Source organism: Dreissena polymorpha, chromosome 4, assembly GCF_020536995.1.
Source record: "Dreissena polymorpha isolate Duluth1 chromosome 4, UMN_Dpol_1.0, whole genome shotgun sequence".
NCBI classification, from domain to species: domain Eukaryota; kingdom Metazoa; phylum Mollusca; class Bivalvia; order Myida; family Dreissenidae; genus Dreissena; species Dreissena polymorpha.
The window spans coordinates 38,066,125-38,088,322 of NC_068358.1; the positions used below are offsets into that span (position 1 = coordinate 38,066,125).

At 34.6% G+C, this 22,198-nt stretch overlaps 1 protein-coding gene across 7 annotated transcripts in view; it reads left to right on the forward strand.

Annotated features, from left to right (window-relative positions):
• Positions 1-22,011, forward strand: part of LOC127880016 (sodium- and chloride-dependent glycine transporter 1-like) — a 33,295-nt gene extending 11,284 nt beyond the window's left edge. For all 7 annotated transcript variants that reach the window (XM_052427218.1, XM_052427220.1, XM_052427223.1 and 4 more), the window contains 11 exons: positions 2,417-2,747; positions 5,193-5,325; positions 6,021-6,155; positions 6,629-6,732; positions 10,168-10,292; positions 11,182-11,294; positions 14,312-14,443; positions 16,261-16,360; positions 16,807-16,907; positions 18,252-18,419; positions 19,082-22,011. In XM_052427218.1, coding sequence (XP_052283178.1) covers positions 2,417-2,747; positions 5,193-5,325; positions 6,021-6,155; positions 6,629-6,732; positions 10,168-10,292; positions 11,182-11,294; positions 14,312-14,443; positions 16,261-16,360; positions 16,807-16,907; positions 18,252-18,419; positions 19,082-19,240 — 1,601 coding nt within the window. In that variant the 3' untranslated portion in view covers positions 19,241-22,011. The remainder of the gene's footprint in view (positions 1-2,416; positions 2,748-5,192; positions 5,326-6,020; positions 6,156-6,628; positions 6,733-10,167; positions 10,293-11,181; positions 11,295-14,311; positions 14,444-16,260; positions 16,361-16,806; positions 16,908-18,251; positions 18,420-19,081) is intronic.
• Positions 22,012-22,198: the final 187 nt, after the last annotated feature.

Sequence of the window (22,198 nt, forward strand, 5' to 3'; positions counted from 1 at the left end):
AACACCCTTGAATTGTTAATCATAAGCTAATAATTCAGCCATACTATGTTTGTCTTTGAGGTCTGGGCAATTTCATGTTTCAACCTCCTGTAGCCCTCTCGAGTTTGATCAAAATCGCATAACATATAATCTGCTAGCGTCGTTTTGCCCCTCAAAAATACAAATCCTTGGCATGATCCAGCAGCATCTGAATGTCTGGATCTTCCTTGGTCATTTCGGCTGAAAGCTGGCTGTATATACACTTTTCAACATCAAGATGGTCCCCTGAAGCCCTCTGGACAGCTTTTCATGTCACAATGTGCACAATTGCATTTCTCAATAGACAGCCTCAAGTATGTTTTTGAGAGCGGTTTCTTCCATGAGGGATCCTTTGCGCACACTACCCCCCACCGCAAGTTCATACGTTTATGAAACATCCCAAATTTTGAACAACATTTTCAACTACTTTGTGGCGCATCAATGATGATTTTGGCAGCTTTCCAATACAAGGGTTGGTCAAACGTTACAATGGTGTAAAGGTTGTGGCAAGGTTGCAAACTACGACTTATGTTGACAGAATGCACGCTTTGTCCCCATTGTACATATTAATCATAGGCAAGAATTTGACTGACAACAGCCCAGGGTACTGGCTTTGCTGATCCAAGATACACATCATTCCCTGCCAATTCAGTGTTGCCTAAAGCTGAAAAATATCGATCCTCTTATCAAAATCCAGAAATTGCGGCAGGTCCAAACTATGGAGTTTCACATAACAAGCGTCACGTCAAAAGTTATGGACTTGCGGTCCCTCGTATTGTGTCATTGGACGCCATGTGCGATTTCTGTGTAACATTATAAACTTAAACTATGTCTGACAATCGAAATGTGTTCTTTACCCCTCGAAACCTCAGTATAGACAACAAAATCATCTAATCTGAGTGGATAGATACATAGTTATGATCATTAATAGGTTTTGGTTGCCATCTTGACGGCCATTTTGGACGCCATGTTGGATTTGTGTGTAATATAGTAAATTTAAACAATGTCAGATAATCTTAATGTGTTCTTTGCCCCTTGAGACCTATGTATATCCACCAAAATAATCAAATTTGAGTGGATATTTACATAGTTATGATCTTTAATAGGTTTGGGCGGCCATCTTGGCTGCTGTTTTAGACGCCATGTTGGATTTGTGTGTACTGTTGTTAACTTAAACAATGTCTGATGATCTTAATGTGTTCTTTGCCCCTTGAAACCCATACATAGCCATCAAAATAATCAAATTTGAGTGGATATTTACATAGTTATGATCATGTATAGGTTTTGGCGGCCATCTTGGCGGCCATTTTCGACGCCATGTTGGATTTGTGAGTACTATTGTACACTTAAACAATGTCTGATGATCTAAATGTGTTCTTTTCCCTTGAAACTTAGGAATATACACCAAATTTATCAAATTTGATTGTATAGTTACATAGTTGTTATCATTAATATGTATTGGCGGCCATCTTGAAAAAAAAACTTTCCGCAGGTCCAATTGTGGTAAACGTTTGATATGTTTTAAAGAAGCTTCTACCCTACCAGGTTCAGTTAAAATACCTTTTGTAGCAATTGTTTGGTGGTTGAAGTTTTTTTTTTTTTCATATATTGACATTACTATTTTGGAGGCTCGCTAGTTTTTAGGAACTTTTCTTGCAATCTCATTAATATTCATAGATATGCAAATGTACTAATTTGTATATTTAACTGCAGATCATACTAGGTAATAATCATAATCTTCATTTTAACACCAAACCTTTTTTTCTAGAACCAATTTTGAAGAAATATTTGAGAATTATACTAGCTAAACTAGCTATTTAGTCAAAGCCTGACGGTTGCCATAGAAACCGCTTAATAATAACTTATAGCTGCCCAACGGAGATTGTTATCACACATTTTGTTTCTTTATGATGAGTATACAATCAAGTAAGATAGGTGTTGTTTTGCCCCCCAGAGTGGTACACCCCAACCCATCTGGCTGATAGACTAAAAATAGTCTGTGTCATTGCAGCATGTCTGTGACAAAGCTCTAGTTGCTATTTGTTATTAACAGAATAGTCAACATTAAGCCAGCAATATTTTACAACTTAAACATCAACATGCAAATACATGTAAGCAGTAATAAATTTGTCATGTTGACAATGACAATTGACACAAATGACTTTTCAACAGCTGTGAGTAGGTGGCATAAACTTGTATTTTCTTTTGTGAAATGCTAAAAAGTGTCATTTCTAAGTCCTTTTATCTATAAAAAAGTAAGCTTAAGTTATCCCTTTGCAAATCATAATCAAAGTCTGTGCAGGTTTTATGCTGTTTGCTGCTCATCAATATCAAATGTGTCAAAAAGGGTATCTTAGGGGGAAAATAATAATTATAGGAAAATTAATGTACATTGCAGGTGTGGGTATGGGCATGGTGATAGTGTCAGCGCTTGTGTGCGTGTATTACAACGTGATTGTGGCGTGGACCATCTACTACCTGTTCCTGTCGCTTCGCGCTGTGTTGCCATGGAGCAGTTGCGGAAACGTCTGGAATACTGAAAACTGTTTTGATGCAAAACAACACGTCACCATTGCAGCAAACACCAACATTTCATTGGCTAATATTTCCAGTCTCAATGCAAATGACTTGCTGGCCAAAAATTACACACTTGCAGCTGGTTTTGCTAATAGCAGTAAAGCCGTTGTAAACATAAGCAACTTAGTTTCCTCCAGTGAAGAATTTTGGGAGTAAGTAACTTGTGCTATTTCCTGGTCTTTCTTTATCGTTGGTGATAATCACATTTTTAGAGATTTAATAACTTTGATTTCTTGTAGTTGCTCAGTTTGGTAGACATTTTATAATAATGCTCCCTTTAGGAAAGCATGGTATATTGCTTTGCACTTGAAAGTTAGTAGTTCGATTGATCAGTATGTCAGTCCATTGAAAATTTGTTTTTATGTCCCCCACTAGTAGTGGGGGACATATTGTTTTTGCCCTGTCTGTTTGTTGGTTGGTCTGTTGGTTGGTTTGTGCCAACTTTAACATTTTGCAATAACTTTTGCTATATTTAAGATAGCAACTTCATATTTGGCATGCATGTGTATCTCATGAAGCTGAACATTTTGAGTGGTGAAAGGTCAAGGTCATCCTTCAAGGTCAGAGGTCAAATGTATGTGGCCAAAATCGCTCATTTTATGAATACTTTTGCAATATTAAAGATAGCAACTTGATATTTGGCATGCATGTGTATATCATGGAGCTGCACATTTTGAGTGGTGAAAGGTCAAGGTCAAGGTCATCCTTCAAGGTCAGAGGTCAAATATATGTGGCCCAAATCGCTTATTTTATGAAAACTTTTGCAATATTGAAGATAGCAACTTTATATTTGGCATGCATGTGTATCTCATGGAGCTGCACATTTTGAGTGGTGAAAGGTCAAGGTCATCCTTCAAGGTCAGAGGTCAAATATATGTAGCCCAAATCGCTTATCATATGAATACTTTTGCAATATTGAAGATAGCAACTTGATATTTGGCATGCATGTGTATCTCATGGAGCTGCACATTTTAAGTGGTGAAAGGTCAAGGTCAAGGTCATCCTTCAAGGTCAAATATATGGGTCAAAATTGCTAATGTAATGTCACTTCTGCAATGTTGAAGCTAGCAATTTTATATTTGAAATGCATGTGTATCTCATGGAGCTGCACATTTTGAGTGGTGAAGGGTCAAGGTCATCCTTCAAGGTCAAATGTCATATAGGGGGACATTGTGTTTCACAAACACATCTTGTTGCAATGAAAGTATTGAACAGTTTCATCAGCAAGCATGGATATTGGTATGATGGTTACTTAAAGAAGAGGATAGCACCTATCTATTTTGATGTTAACATGTCAAAAGTCAAGGTCACAGGGGCTTGTAACATTAAATCATGTTCACATTTTGAGATTTCTTGATCTATGCTCATGCAAATTGGTATACTTGCTACTCAAGTGGAAGGGAATACACTAATTGATTTTAAGGTCAACATTTGATTGAAAGGTCAAGGTGGCACGACCTTGCAACATAAAATTTATTTTGGCACTAAATCTTAAAGAGAATGCTTTGATCTATAATCCTGGTATAGTTGTTTTCTCCATGGACAAGAAGACACTTGTGGATTTTGAGGTCACCAAGGCAAAGGTGAAAGACTTAAGTAAAAAAAGTCAAGACTTTGTTGTGGGCTGAAGAAATTAAGCTTTTTCTAGGATTTGAGTCCAAATATTTCTGTCTGAGAAAACGACTGTTTAAAGTACATGTGAAATGCTGAACTGATCTTAAGCAAACAAAAACAAAACCAACCTGAGCATGGAACACATGATTGTTGAAATGCCTAACAAATAGGACATTAAATCTCTCGAACTTCTTTTTAGTTTAACATACTGACCAGAACTAATGCTTGGTACAGTTATTTTGTTTAATTTGCATCTGCTAATATTTAGGATTTAGTATATTGTTAAGACTAAGAATGTTCTCAACATTGTGGCGCCCATTCTGAAGCCTTAATTAGGAATGGCTACCACAATACTAACATCTATTGGGCCTAAAAAAATTTAAGGGTCTCAATACAGTTAAATGTACAAACACTAAGGTGTTATTCAAGAACAACCTAACGGGAGGAAAATGCACCACCCCCTTACATGTTTCAACTAAACTTTGTATATAGATACAGCAAAGTTTACAAGTATTTGTTAAATTATTCTGACATTAAAATGGAGTTACTCAGCTGAAAGGAGGACATATCACACCTCTGTATATTTTACAAAACAGAAACAAAATTTTGTACTTGCCATGAATGCAGATTTTGGTATTTCTTACTTAGTCAGAAACTACAATTGTTCTGGAAAACACTTAACGGATTATTATATCTAGATTATAAAGTCTTGTAATTACCATCAACACCAAATAAAACTGAGCCTCGTTCTTTGGAAAGGTGGTTTAATGTATATACATTGTGTCCTCCCAGATAAGCCACTTTCCACATAAACTAGATTTTTGTCAAGAAGAGTCTTTAAACAAAAAATACAATGAAAGCAGAAAGTGTTGTCCCTGATTTGCCTGTGTGGACTGCACAGGCTAATCTGGGACGACACTTTAAGCGCATACATTAAACCTCCTTTTCACAGAGTGAGTCTCAAATGCTCTACCTCGTTGCAGACGTCATGTGCTGCAGCTATCAGACAGTATAGATGAAATGGGAAGCCTGCGCTGGCAGCTGGTGATCACGCTGGCCTTGGCCTGGCTGGCTGTGTTCTTCTGTCTCTTCCAAGGGGTCGCAGTGCTTGGAAAGGTCAGGACCATCTTCCTGTTGGTGTTTTGGTTAAGATCAACAATTGAATAAATAGTCTGAGCTATTGTACTCACCCAAATGTTGGCGTGCAACATCTTAATTGATAGAACACTTACTTGGTTATACTAAACTTGTGTCTGTGGGACTGCGCAGGCTAATCTAGAACGACACTTTAGACATATGCATTAAGCCCAGTTTTCCCAGAGCATGTCTCGTAATTTCTGTTATTTTTAAAGTATCCTTAAACATCATGATTCTGACATTTACTGTTCAATGCCCAGCTGACAAAATGCATAATTGTGTGTATTGTTTCACTATTCTGTATATCTAAGGTTGTTGTGATCAAATTTGGGGATAATTGAATTATGCAATAAGTTACTACTGAATATTTCAAGTTTAAAGGTCAAATTTAAAACTGGGTCACATGAAGCCATAAACTAGGTTACCAGGTCTAACCTACTATCGTTCTCTTGGGAATTCAGGTCAGGGTTTTTAAGGCCAACAAGGGTCTCTTCTTATCATTAAATGCAAGATGCATAATTAACTATATCAAAAGACAAAAAGCCTCTGTTTTTTACATATTATCTTTAGCATTGTCTGCAAGATGCATATTGCAATGAGAAAAAATGCTTACCCGTGTTGTTATGAAGAATGCTTCAACTGTTTTCGTAACATATTCTTCCATATTCTTCTAGGTGATGCATTTCTGTGCCCCTTTTCCGTATGTTGTGTTACTGGTGCTGCTAATTCGCGGAGTGACCTTGGATGGAGCCATTGAAGGCATTAAGTTCTACATTGTACCGAAATGGGAAAAATTAGCCACTTTCCAGGTACCAAAAACGTTTTTTTGTATAGAGGTCTTATTTTTTAGCAAAATAGGCCAATCATGTGCAAGTAGAAATAACATCTTAGCCAAATTCTACTTCATCACCTCATCAGTTACTGGACCATCTGTTGTTTTTATTTCAGGCTTTTCTTGATATGATAATGAACTTGTTGTCTACTATTTGTGCTGACTGCTATTTGTCCATGGACAAGTGAATGGGAAACTCTTGCTTTAAAAAAAAGTTATATTGCCTTATATTGCCAAAACAGGAATAGGATATCCACACCCGTGCTTGGACAATAATACTTATTTTACAATAGCAGTTATCCAAAGCTTGAGTTATGTTAGATAAATCATTCATACTTGGTTTGATGAGTGGGTGGCATAATATTACTGATTCACCTACACCTTGCATGTACAGGTGGTACAGTATTGCAGGTCACACATTTATTTTCTTTGGTTGATGTTTCCTTGCAGGTGTGGGGTGACGCGGCCCTGCAGACGTTTTACAGCGTTGGAATGGCATGGGGAGGCATCATCACTATGGCCTCATACAATGATTTCAAACACAATGTCTACAGGTATGACTTCAAACACAATGTCTACAGGTATGACTATAAACACAATGTCTACAGGTATGACTTCATACGCAATGTCTACAGGTATGACTTCAAACACAATGTCTACAGGTATGACTTCAAGCACAATGTCTACGGGTATGACTTCAAGCACAATGTCTACAGGTATGACTTCAAACACAATGTCTACAGGTATGACTTCAAACACAATTTCTACAGGTATGACTTCAAACGCAATGTCTACAGGTATGACTTCAAACACAATGTTTACAGGTATGACTTCAAACACAATGTCTACAAGTATGTCTTCAAACACAATGTCTACAGGTATGACTTCAAACACAATGTCTACAGGTATGACTTCAAACAAAAAGTCTACATGTATGACTTCAAGAACAATGTCTACAGGTATGACTTCAAACACAATGTCTACAGGTATGACTTCAAGCACAATGTCTACAGGTATGACTTCAAACGCAATGTCTACAGGTATGACTTCAAACACAATGTCTACAGGTATGACTTCAAGCACAATGTCTACAGGTATGACTTCAAATGCAATTTCTACAGGTATGACCTCAAACAATGTCTACAGGTATGACTTCAAACACAATGTCTACAGTTAAGACTTCAAACACAATGTCTACAGTTAAGACTTCAAACACAATATCTACAGGTATGACTTTAAACACAATGTCTACAGGTATGACTTTAAACACAATGTCTACAGGTATGACTTCATACACAATGTCTACAGGTATGACTTCAAACACAATGTCTACAGGTATGACTTTAAACACAATGTCTGCAGGTATGACTTCATACACAATGTCTACAGGTATGACTTCAAACACAATGTCTACAGGTATGACTTCAAACAAAATGTCTACAGATATAACTTCAAACCAATGTCTACATGTATGACTTCAAACACAATGTCAACAGGAACGATTTCAAACACAATGTCTCTAGGTATGACTTCAAACACAATGGCTACAGGTATGACTTCAAGCACAATGTCTACAGGTATGACTTCAAATGCAATGTCTACAGGTATGACTTCAAACGCAATGTCTACAGGTATGACTTCAAACACAATGTCTACAGGTATGACTTCAAGCACAATGTCTACAGGTATGACTTCAAATGCAATTTCTACAGGTATGACCTCAAACAATGTCTACAGGTATGACTTCAAACACAATGTCTACAGGTAAGACTTCAAACACAATATCTACAGGTATGACTTTAAACACAATGTCTACAGGTATGACTTTAAACACAATGTCTACAGGTATGACTTCATACACAATGTCTACAGGTATGACTTCAAACACAATGTCTACATGTATGACTTTAAACACAATGTCTACAGGTATGACTTCATACACAATGTCTACAGGTATGACTTCAAACACAATGTCTACAGGTATGACTTCAAACAAAATGTCTACAGATATAACTTCAAACCAATGTCTTCATGTATGACTTCAAACACAATGTCAACAGGTATGATTTCAAACACAATGTCTCTAGGTATGACTTCAAACACAATGGCTACATGTATGACTTCAAGCACAATGTCTACAGATATGACTTCAAATGCAATGTCTACAGGTATGACTTCAAACACAATGTCTACAGGTAGTACATCAAACACAATGTCTACAGGTATGACTTAAAGCACAATGTCTACTGGTAGTACTTCAAACACAATGTCTACAGGTATGACTTCAAGCACAATGTCTACTGGTAGTACTTCAAACACAATGTCTACAGGTATGACTTCAAACACAATGTCTACAGGTATGTCTTCAAACACAATGTCTACAGGTAGTACTTTTAACACAATGTCTACAGGTATGACTTCAAACACGATGTATACAGGTATGACTTCAAACAAAATGTTTACAGGTATGACTTCAAACACAATGTCTACAGGTATGACTTCAAGCACAATGTCTACAGGTATGACTTAAAGCACAATGTCTACAGGTATGACTTCATGCACAATGTCTACAGGTATGACTTAAAGCACAATGTCTACAGGAAGGATTGCATTTGTTGCGAAAAGTATGCTGAAAGTAAGTTTTAAAACTAGTTCACATATTATGCATAAAATTGATTAATTGAATTTTATTTACATCTTAGAGAAAAAATATTTGGTATGTATTTTTGTATGGTAGTCTATTTACATCAAGCCCCTGGGATAAAAACTGGCCACACCTCAGGGTCACATGATTTATAAAGACTTAAATGGCAAAATTACTGCAACTCTGAAATGACATTTCAGAGTCATGTTTTTTAGTAGTTTAGTATCTTTTTGTAGCATGATATGATGGTCGTCTACCATGTTTGTTTTATTATATCCCTGGGATCAAACTTGCTTTCTTTATATATATCTTTAATTATGCCCCTCATGGTGTTAAAATTGGCATTGAAAGGTAGCTATTTTAATTAAATGTATACCTAAATGCCAAAGGCGTGGTGGCTTTCAAAATCAGCGTGAAAAAGAAGACTTTGAAATAGGAATGTTCTTGGTTGTATTATATATGTGATTGTATTAAGATAATTATTTTTATTTTGACATGAAGATTCATATTATATTTCAGTATTGTAAATATTTAAAAAAATCAATAAACACTGCAGTTATTTTATTTTCCATGAAAATATTCAACAAGTCGATAAAAAACAGTTTCTTTGGAAAAAAGAGGCATTTATTATTGATCAATACAACTTTGAAACTCGTAATATCAAGTCATTTTATTCCGACTACTAACCCATGAATCAACTAGCACTCATTTGGTTATACAGAAAACAATCAAAGGTGCTAAAACACTGTCAACGAATGATAAGTTGTGACAAACATTATTGGGACCAAAATTTGAGTTAAAAATAGAGATGAATTTGAATATGGGATTTTGAAGTAATGATGTAGAAAATTGTTAAATAAAGGAGAAAAAATCATGACATGGAAAAAGTTCAAAATAGTTTTTGTTATATGATTCTAATGAAAATGTGAAAAATCTTTTCGGAAACTATAAAACTATGATAGCCATGATATCTGGTGTTAGGCAACACACAGCGGTCCCCTATCAAGTTTGTCCAAATTATGCCCCTGTGATAGAATATGGGGATACCCCATGGTAGCCTTAAATAGAAAAATGAATTTTTCGTTTCATGTTGAATATTCCACCACTTTTTACACCAAGGCAAGTCAAAGTTTTAAAGCAAGATGAACATTGCCAATACAAATGCAATAATAAACAAAGATTACAAAAGGCAAAGACAATTATACAATTTTGTTTTTTCTTTACCGTCAAATGTACTGTACATATTTTATACATAGAAGAGAAAACAACATGGATAGAGAAAATTGTAAAAAAATTGTGTTTATTTTTAAGATCACTGTTTATTGTTAGTGTTTGTTTTCCATAGGGATGCCATGCTGGTGCCAATTATTGAGTGCAGTACAAGCATCTTTGCTGGCTTCGTCATATTCTCAATTCTCGGATTTATGGCGCACGAGACAGGAAAATCTGTGGAGGACGTGGTTACACAAGGTAAGAGCCAGGCTTTATGATTGTGTGCATTGGGCAAAGAAATTCTTTCCGTGTTGGTTCCGGGTTCCATTCACAGCCCCACCACATACCCTGTGTGGGAATGTGACACATTTTCTATTGCCATTTTCCCCTAACCTCTTTTTCAAGTAGGGCAGTTGTCAGTTACTGGCATAAGTTTGTGCACTGTACTGGTGAACCAGCTTACCAAGGAAACATGTGAGAAGATTAACATGAAACAGCCCTTGATTTGACTGAAAGCCTGTCCCAGAAAAGGTGTGAGTAGATTAACATGACACAGCCCCTGATTTGACTGAAAGCCTGTCCCACTAAAGGTGTGAGTAGATAAACCTGACACAGCCCTTGATTTGACTGAAAGCCTGTTGTAAATAGCAAAACATCTGTACAAACACCCCCCCCCCCGTTATATATATATATATATATATATATATATATATATATATATATATATATATATATATATATATATATATATATATATGAAATAAACAGTTGTTTAGATAAGTTTACAACATAACCAAGAATATTTTCGTATTATTATAAATCTTTTTTTGTCACCAATATGTTATATACTCTATGATCAAAAGCAATAACCTGTATTTTCTCCAGAACTGCGCCTTTAAAAAATATATGATTAAACGGCCATTATAAACCTTAAAGATGGTCTCGAAACTATACTTATTCTGTTGAAATCACCATATATATTGTTGGAAAATCCATAACCATTTACAAAGCGTCTATTTTTAGTTTTGTGTTGGTTTTCGCTTGATACGATGTAAATGTCTTTTTAGTGTTCTGTACAACTGGAGTACCATAATTCCGGTCCACACCGGAAAGTTCTGTAGTTATCAGATAATCTTCTTTGCTCCAGGTCCTGGACTGACATTTATCGCCTATCCAGAAGCTGTCACCTTGCTGCCAATCTCTCCGCTGTGGTCTGTGCTGTTCTTCTTCATGCTTCTTATCATTGGGATCGACTCTCAGGTAACCATCGCAACATATTCACCATCCCTCCCACCCTCAACCTCGGACTTTATGAATGTAAATGAATAACACTCGATGCTGGATATTAACAGTTGTCTCAGGGACAACAAATTTACTGGAAAAAAAAAGCAATTCAGAAAGTACAAATTCAAAACACTGCATGATCTATCAAGACTGGTTAATTTTCCTTTAAAAATTATAACAATTCTTCATCTTTCTTAAACAAATAGCATTTCAATATGTTATAAGAAGATGTACTTATTAATTAAGAAAACAGAGTTGTTTTCATTTAGAAGTTATTCTGGTAGGTTATAATTTTCTTCAGAAAAAATTCCAGTTATTTAATTGAAAATAACACAATAAACAAATCAAGTTTAGTGAACTGACAGTTGATTTAAATATTAATGTTTAGCCCTGAGACATCTCCAAACATGCTTATGGCTGTATTTTGAACACCCTGGGTATTACTAGAGCCGTATTCATCAATAATGAACTTGAACTCAAACTCAGACTAAACTCAGCAACATATTCACCATCCCTCCCACCCTCAACCTCGGACTTCATGAATGTAAATGAATAACACTCGGTGCTGGATATTAACAGTTGTCTCAGGGACAACAAATTTACTGGAAAAAAAAAGCAATTCAGAAAGTACAAATTCAAAACACTGCATGATCTATCAAAACTGGTTAATTTTCCTTTAAAAATTATAACAATTCTTCATCTTTCTTAAACAAATAGCATTTCAATATGTTATAAGTAGATGTACTTATTAATTAAGAAAACAGAGTTGTTTTCATTTAGAAGTTATTCTGGTAGGTTATAATTTTCTTCAGAAAAAATCCAGTTATTGAATTGAAAATAACACAATAAACAAATCAAGTTTAGTGAACTGACAGTTGATTTAAATATTAATGTTTAGCCTTGAGACATCTCCAAACATGCTTATGGCTGTATTTTGAACATCCTGGGTATTACTAGAGCCGTATTAATCAATAATGAACTTGAACTCAAACTCAGACTAAACTCAGACTCAGACTTACATAATACAGACTCAGGAATTGTATTCACGAGTTTCAAAATTGACTTCAGTAAGATTGTTGTGTTTTTATAATGTCACGACTAAGCACATTTTCTAGAAGAGAAAACACACCAAATAGCTTCAAAAATAGCAGAAAGTGATTACAGACCAAGATGGTAGTAATCTTATTTGATTTGTATGTTTACATGAGTAGTATCATCAATTTTACTAGGACCATTTCGAATTCTTGTGTAACGTGATAATTCAGAAAAAAAAGTCGAGTATGTACAATGTATAAGAAATCTGGTTGCAAGTATTTAAAAATGTACAATGAATAAGAAGTCTGGTTGGTGTTATGTGAGTATGCACTATGTAAAGGAAGTCTGGTTGCATGCTTAGTTATGTCAAGTATGCAATATATGTATTTATAAGAAGTCTTGTTTCATTTATGTACAATGTTTAAGAAGTCTGGTTGTAGTTAAGTGAAGTATGCCCAATATATAAGAAGTTTGGTTGCATTTTCTGTTCCTGTTTTATATACAAATGTTGGTTTAATGCTTATACAGCAGTATACTCATAAATGGTATTTACGTTTTTTTTTTTTAAAGTTTCAATCTTAAACACAGTTTACATCCCTTCTATACAGCATTAATCAATGACAATGTTTATATGTGTAAAACATTAGTCCACTTTGATTAATGTGAATGAAGCTTAAGGTGCAAAAAATTGTATAATATTGTACTATTGTAAAATTGCAGAACATTTTATTCCAAGTTCACAGTTTTTGAAATAGTTAATTACCAGCGCAACCCACATGATAAGTGTTTCACTGATGTTCAGTCATGTTCCCCATTTAAAAGCATGTTTGAGGCAACAAATTGAGGACAGCTTTTAAAACTGCTTTGAATTTGATCTACCATCCCCAACTGGAATGATTGATAGATTCTAATACCGGTAATTCATAAAGTTACTATTCAGGCAAAAGCATGGTTGTAAAGAAAAAATATGTTACTGAAAGTGCGTAAAAAAGTGTTTGATTCAGCTAACCATACAACCATAAATTAAAACAACTAGCAATTCTATAACATTTTATTGTGTTAAAAAAATAATATTTTGTAAAATTTCTCAAAAGAACTTTTAATAAATATGGGTTTTAGTTTTCTAGCATCCACTTTAGTCTTTACGTTTTTTTAATGTAACAGATATTAAAAGAAGCAAAATGTTTTACATATTCTTTCACTGTTCTTTTATAGAATCTTCTATTTATTTTAAATTATATTCTGTTGTTTATATGGAAATTGCAATGATAAAGAAACGATAATTCACTGTTTCAAACAGTGAAAAATAGCAGGGAAAGTGTCAATGATTGCCACTGTTTAACTGTAAACTTATGTTATTTTTTATTTTATTCAAGGAATATTCTATGGTTAAACTTGTTTAAAAATGTAAAAAAAAAATATACGAAAAAATAATTAAAAAAAAAATTTTGGTTTTTGGTAGGTCATAGATCTTTATTCACTCATGATAATACAAAATAAAGACTCTTAGCTGCACCACCTATGAAAATATTAATGATCCTGAATACTCCTGAATTATAGTTGATAAACTAAAACATTTCAATTGTTTTTACCCTTTTTTTTTGGGGGGGGGGGGTACTGAGGATGAAGAGGGGGCGAAGCAGTAGCCTGAAATAAACTTTTACTATGCCTAAAGAAACACACATGAACACGTGTAAGCAGTGCCTGGTTTTTGAGCCAAAGTAAAACAGAAACAATGGCTTTCAATCAGTTGTGTCTCGAAACTTTTAAGACCGTGGTCTCTGAAGTTCGTGGTGACTGCAACTAAATCAGACGTCTTTAATCTAAATAGTAGGTCTTTGAACTAAATTATTGGACGTAAGACTAATTGTGAGGTTTTCAAACCGAATCAGTAGTATTTAAGCTACCAGTTAAATACATTAAACAATTTTCTACGGATAGTTGGTATGTATTTTCAGTTTGGCATGGTGGAAACGTGCATAAGTGGATTAATGGATGAGTTTCCTAACATCCTTCGGAAGCGTCGAGTCCTCGTGGCAATTATTTGGTGCTTCATTGAGTTCTTACTTGGCCTGCCTCTGATCACCGAGGTAAATAATATACTGACACTTACCTTGATTAGTATGTGTATGTTATGAGGGTATAGACAGATTTTTACAAAATTCTTTCATCCTTTCATTTATCAGAAGTGAGTTAACTGAATCTGTGTTTTTCTGGGGAAACTGCATAAGCTTAGAGGTTAAATAAGCAGGGATATATTGCTCTCCACCTGTCCGTCATTCAGCTGGTTGAATGGTTGTTTGGATGGTAAATTGAGCCGCGTTCTGAGAAAACTGGGCATAATGCATGTGCGTAAAGTGTCATCCCAGATTAGCCTGTGCAATCTGCACAGGCTAATCAGGGACGACACTTTCCGCCTAGACTTGATTTTCGGCAAGGAGGGACTTCTTGAAACTAAAAATACCATAAAAGCGGAAAGTGTTGTCCCTGATTAGCCTGTGCGGACTGCACAGGCTAATCTGGGACGACACTTTACGCACATGCATTAAGCCCAATTTTCTCAGAACAAGACACAATTAGTCCGTGCACAATCCTTTTTTAAACTATATAAAACGCTTTGACCTTAATTCATGCAAATTGGTAGGCTTGTGAGAGATGGGAGACTCCTATTGACCTTTAGGTCAATGGGGTAAGGTCACACTGGCTCATAACAAACAGTAAATGTGTTTATGCACATTATCTTTGATCTACTATCATGCAAATAGGTCTAATGGTTACTTTAGACAAGGAAAGAGGCCTATTGATTTTGAGGTCACCTAGGGAACAGGTTAAAGGTGAAGGTCACAGGGGCTTGTAACACAAAATACACTTCTGCAATAACATTCACTACATGTGTGCTATCTCGTATTGAGACGTCACACCAGAAAGGGAGAGAAGTAGAATGCAATAGGCATTAGGCCAACTTAAAAATTTGATTCACTGAATATATTTTTTTCATACTAAAACAGCAATTAACATTTTTTATAACTTCTATTTTACAATTTACCAAGTTTCTGTTCTATCGGTCGTTCTACTTTTGAGCAACATGGGCACATAAAAGTACTCAACAAGTTCATAAACACAAACATTCAACATGTGTTCAAATAAATTTTAGCATATTTGTTTGTATTAAAAATTTTCCTGAAATAAAGTCCAATCGGGACAGGTTATTTCAAGTGAACATGTGTATATCCCCTGACACAATAAGTGCGCACACTTCTTATACATGAATTTTTCATGAAACATTTTCTGCAAATTGGGAGTAAGTAAAAGCTTTTTTTGAAAATAAATTAAAACGTGTTTACACAAACACAAACGCAGTCGTCAGATTCACTTTGCAATTTATGTAGTCATTTAATGAAGAGAACCAATAAAATGTATGAAAAATGGATCAATTTTAGTTGAAGTTTTGAAATGCAATTGTATATGTTTTTCATCATTTTGGTTGTGTTTGTTTTAGTTTACACAGATCAAGTTCCTCTCTTTTCTGATATATTTCGCCTAAATAGGCTTTTTTCAAAGTTTGTTTTAACAAATTAACTACATATTTCTTTTAGTTTTCAAGCAAAGTTAACCAAAATACTTGGAGCGCATATGTGTGAAGTCATCAGAAGAGCCTCGTTGTTAATGTTAAAAAAATTTATTGATACAGGACACCCTCGATATGAGGGAATTGTATGATACACTGAAAAATGTCCAAAATCAGCCAAAGTATCAGCAAGTTATGTATAATTACGCCATTAAAGCAAAGTTAATGCCAGTAAAAAAACTTATATTGAAACGTAAGCTTAGGTTAATTTCAATATTGTATCTTCTTATTTTGATTACATGAACTGGGTCCTGGTCAATTATATGTCTCCAATTTTAGGGTGGCATCTACATCCTGCAGGTGATTGACTGGTATTGTGCAAGCTTCTCTCTGATGCTGATCTCTCTCTTTGAGGTGGTTGCCATTGCTTGGGTGTATGGTAAGAAAGTCTCGTTTTCTATTGGTCTAATCATATATGTCAATTTAAGTGTTTTAAATAAAAAATAATATCTTCTTTTATTTTTGAGTGGATCAAATTGTAAGAAAATCTCATATTTTGTGGATGCATTATATAAGTACACATGTAAAATGAAATTTGTAATTATGCTGATTGTAATCTGGGCTGTCATGGCCATCAATGATATGAGCCTACATTAACTCGGGCTGTCACAGTTTTTAACCGTTTTCACGAGATTTGAAAGGGCCATACATTAAGCAGCAACAATTGGTAATGTCAAAAGGTGATGAGGCATCACAGTCTTCTTGACATATATGTGGATAAACAGTACAAACATCATATGTCTGATTGATAGTATGCCCATTTCTGGAGACAGACAATTTGAACATGGCTTATAGTAAATAAATACACGTTTTTGTTTTGTACAGGTGTGGATCGGTATTACAAAGATATCGAACTGATGATAGGATACAGACCCACGCGTCTTTGGAGTTACATGTGGAGATTTGTCACTCCTGCAGTTATCCTGGTGTGCAAAATGCTTGTTTACTTATTTGCCTCCATTTTAGTGGATTGCAATAAGGCTGATCCTCCATCGATTTGTGAGTCAGTCAGTATGAGATTAACCGTAATTGAGATGCAACATCTTACATCAGTAAATCTGTCCACCAAGCTTTGATACTTACATGGATGATGTCTTTGAACACACCCACATCACCTGACCTCATTTTGACCTAGACATTGACCTACTTTTGAACTTAAAGTAATTCTAAAGGTCCAAATTCTTGGGTAAGCCAAAACAAAATGTGCTCTCAATACTGCGTCATACAAAACTTTGATAATTTGATGGATGTGATCTATAAACACCCCCAACCCACCCACATCACCTGACCTCATTTTTACCTTGATATTGACCTACTTTTTAACTAAAACTTATTCACAAGGTTCAAATTCTTGGTTAGTTTAAATTAATATTTTTTGTCTAAAATCAACAACTTCCTGCAGAGCTTTGATACTTGTACCGATGATATTTGTACACACTCTCAAAAACATCACCTGACCTAATTCTTACCTTGATTTTGACCTGTCTAAAACTTCTTCCAATGTGCCCATAGACCAATACTGATAAGGCTTCCACTTGGAGCATATGGCATTTATGGAAAACCATCTTATTACGGATGTACTCAATTTTAATTTGTTTAGACATGTAAAAGAAATTATAATGTCTGTTTAATTACAAGCAGAACATAATTTTGACTAATATTTTATGAAACACTTGTCTGTAAATGATTTTCTTTGTTAATTATCAGTGCTGTGTCTAAATCAATCTAATTTCTTTAAATGCACTGTTCACATGTTCATCAATATCCAGTAAAATAGCAATATCTTTGCATTTTAATAACAAACATGGCATTTCCACCTAGTAACCAAATCAGAAAATTTCATTTGCTCAACAACAAAAACTTATTTATATATAGATGTTACTGGTATATTACCTTCTAATACAACTTTTAATGAATTCTTACATTATATTTATCACAAGTACTAGCCTAGTATGTTGATTGAAATTAAATGTTTTCCTTGTCTGTATTTTAATCTTGAATAGTGCAAAGTCAAACCATTAATGGTTATATTAAAAGTCTTTTTAGGAAAATAACACCTATTCGACGAATGAAAATGAAGATTGTTAAGTAAAAACCAGTTTTAGGGGGAAATTCCTCGATTTTAACAATTTATCAGCGGATGAGTGATGCATTATAGTGTTTTACTGCAAAAGAATAAAAAAACAAGAAGTAAGATTATAAGTTATTGTCTCTTATCTCAAAATAATGAGATACTAGTATTTCACTATTTCTGTACCCCCGTTTTCCAGTTTATCTGGGTGTTCAGCGTAGCCACCTTGGGCCCTGTGTCATACGGCAAGAAGGCGTATCCTCAGTGGGCAATCACGCTAGGCTGGTGCCTGGGCTCCATATCTATCATCCCCATCCCTGCCTACATGATCTACGCCATATATAGGGAGGAGGGGACCATAGGGGAGGTATATTGTATAGGATGTTGTATCATACTGTAGGTGTGGAGACGAAGTAATAGAGGGTGTTAATATGAGCCTTGTTTTGTGAAATGTGGGCTCAATGCATGTGTCTAAAGTGTAGTCCCAGATTAGCCTGTGCATTCTGCACAGGCAAATGAAGGCCGACACTTGCTGTCTAACCCTGAATTTTGTTTCAAAATGACTTCTTACTAACCAAAAAATGCCACATAAAAGCGGAAAATGTGTTGTCCCTGATCAGGCTGTGCAGACTGCACAGGCGTATCTGGGATGACATGCATATGCATTGTGCCCAGTTACCCAGAAAACGGCTCATATGCTTGACACTTGGGAAGACTTTCTTACAGCAAAAGATGATAACATGGTTAGACATGGGGAGACTTTGATGATAAATGATTATTATTTTATTGACACTTGGGAATACTTTCAAACAGTAAAGGGTGATTATGTGGTTGACAATTATGAATACTTTCTTAGTGATTATATGGTTGACACTTTGCGAGTCTTTCTAATGGTCAAGAGCAATTATATGGTTAACATTATGGGAGACTTTCTTATAGTAAAAGTTGATAACATGCATGACACTTGGGGGAACATTGAACAATGCCTGTTTACGTTACAACAATATTTAAATGCTGATACTGTTTCAGCGCATCAACAAGCTGAAAAAGCCGTCACCAAAATGGGGACCTCGAAAAGAAGAACATCGCAATGAATATTTAGCATCTCTGCATCAGGATCAAGCCCTTATTCCCTTCCAACTCCCTGTGGTTGACCAAAATCCAGAAGAAAAAATATTATTATCATAAACAGGGTTTGCAGAGACCTTAAAAAGTGATTTGAATTGGAGGTTAACCTTGAAAGGTGCTTCAGCTCCAAAGGTCTTTCACAATGAAATCTTAAATACCAATGCCATTTCCAAGATCCATATAAATTTGATGAATATGGATCTTAGAAATGGCATCAGATTTAATCCAGGTAGTTTGTTGTTTAAAATGTGGTAAGGGTTTAAATTGTGGATGAAAAGAAACAGGTTACTGATGAAAATTGACAAATCTGGTTTTAACCAGTATTGCCAGTTAGGGAACCGCACCATTTTCCATGGTGGAGGTTTGTTATGTCCTGGCAGCTATTTATATGTATCGCTGCATGTAAAACTATAGCTGTGAATATGCTTATTGATTATATTGGTTTGAGGAAAAGATGCCCAACCAATAATAACAATTAAGGTAATCAGAAAAATAAAGGCATTACTTTTTCAATGAAACAATGGAAATGTTATTTCTAAGATGAGCACAGAAGTCGCATTATTGTTTATTTTTCCTTGATAGCGGTGTATTTATCTCGGAAAAAAATACTTCCAATATTAAAAAAGTTATGCATCACATTGCATGTTCTCTGCAATAAAGAACAATTAGTATACAATAACTAAAATAATGTAAAATAAACTTTGTGTAAAATATAATTTAGTTATACCAATTACTTTATGTGCTTCAATTTTACTTTGATGTACTGCAATTTCACGGGAATGGTTGCTATTGATAATCAATATTTTCTTCGTTTGATCGAGCGTGGTGCATGTTTGACACTTGCTGTTTTAATTTGTTGAAAATATTTCATAATTATGTAAAAGCATATTAATTGAATTAAAATTGGATATGAAACATGACCATGTCTGTCATAATTGAGTTAGTTGAGCCACATACTGTAGTTAAAGATCTTTTTGCATTTTTAGTGACTACAACATATATTCAGGATTTGTTATTTATTCTCTGTAAAACTCATATAGATTAAATGCTCAAAATTAAAAGTGTTGAAAGCAATTTTCCCAGGCTTTCAGCAACATCAGTGAGTGAAAAACTTTTATATTTTATTTGTTTTCTAAGAAAAATGCTTTATGGTATTTCCCTTAGAGCAATTTTTTATGCCCCCGATAGGGTGGCATATAGCAGTTGAACTGTCCGTCAGTCTGTCCATCTGTCTGTCCGTCCGTCTGTCGGTCTGAAAACTTTAATATTGGCCATAACTTTTGCAATATTGAAGATAGCAACTTGATATTTGGCATGCATGCGTATCTTATGAAGCTGCACATTTTGAGTGGTGAAAGGTCAAGGTCATTCTTCAAGGTTAAAAGTAAAAAATACAATCCAAGGGAAGTAATAAGCTTAAAAGGGAGATAATCTCTAAACCTGCCAAATGATATATTGAAATTTTATTTCAAAGTGGCGCAATAGGGGGCATTGTGTTTCTGACAAACACAAATTTTTTTCTATTTATTTGATGTTTTTTATTATTCTTTGAATATTAACCAACTTTTATTAACTGAGAATCAAGAAAATGTCTATATTTGCATAAGGTATCATTTCATACTTATTAAAAGATGCTATTTTTGGCATTAGCCGTCAAAATGGCACCTTAAGGTAAATTTAAGGTAGAAACATAAGCTTTAGATATTTATACAATTTTGGGAGGTCAATATAATGTGTGAGTGTTTGTATTATTAAACAGAGTTAATAAATAATATGTTGTATGTTCAATGTCTGTATACAGTAGCCATATCTTCAAGTCAGAATCAATAGCTGGATATTTTGCAGATTTTTTATCATGTATAAATGTTATTTTTCTTTGGAGGAGGTTTTGATGTTACTGATTTTTGTAATAGGCCATAAAAATGTTCAATGTTGATTAAACGTTTTTGCTAGTTTATATAAAAAAATGCAAAGACATCAACTGCATAGTCTTGTTTTTTTCAACGACAACAAATCAAAATCACTCCTGAAGGAGTGTTTCACCCTTAAAACAACATCGAACAAAATATTTGTAGAATTCTACATAAATAATATTGTTTAGTATATAGTGTTTGTTGAAGAAGCATAGTGTATTTGAGTGAGCATGGGTTGTGACAATGGCACAAAGCTTGATAAGGTTGGTGCTAGTAGTAGTGCAAACAAAAATGTATCAAATGTACCAATCGACTTGCCTAACTGCCATGTACCCATTTGGGAGTATATATAGAAACAAAATGTTGGAACATAGTAAATGTTTAAAGACTATTAGAATCAGCTAAAATGTATTACATGTACTTAACATTTGCTACTGTTTAGTTAATCATTCGATAACATAGTACTTACATGATATTCACTATTGACTTATTCTTTATTTGCCCTCTAATATTAATTAAACTTAATCCAATGTTAACCATTACGTATTTGCATAATTTGTTTATGACCATGCTATGCATTTAACAATTGCATAGTTTTGTACCAACTGTGTTGAAAAATGCTGCATTTGCATTTTCAGCTTGTGTGAGTTTGTTTACAGCAAAAATGTGACTTGCTTCTCAGCTCTACTATAACCAGTAACCATTTTAAGTATTTTCATTAAAACAAGTGTTTCTGTTATTATTAAAACTAGTTTCCCTGTAAACATTGTGTTCTTTATTGAAGTTTCAAATGAACTTTGCTATATAATAATGTGACCAAAGGGACATGCAGGAAAAAAAGATTGCTAGACCAGAAAACTAGCATTGTACAAATGTATAACATGCATGATTATAGCATTAAACCTAGAGATACACATACTATGCGTTATATGTTGTGTGGTGCGTTATATGTTGTGTGGTAAGTAATAAAATATTGTATTTAACATAAATCACAGACTGAAGGATGGACAGGTCAATCACTACTAGAATGTACATAGACATAGTTTGGAGCATAACTATGTCCTCTGTGTTGGGGGGGGGGGGGGTGAAATAAATAACTGAGTGT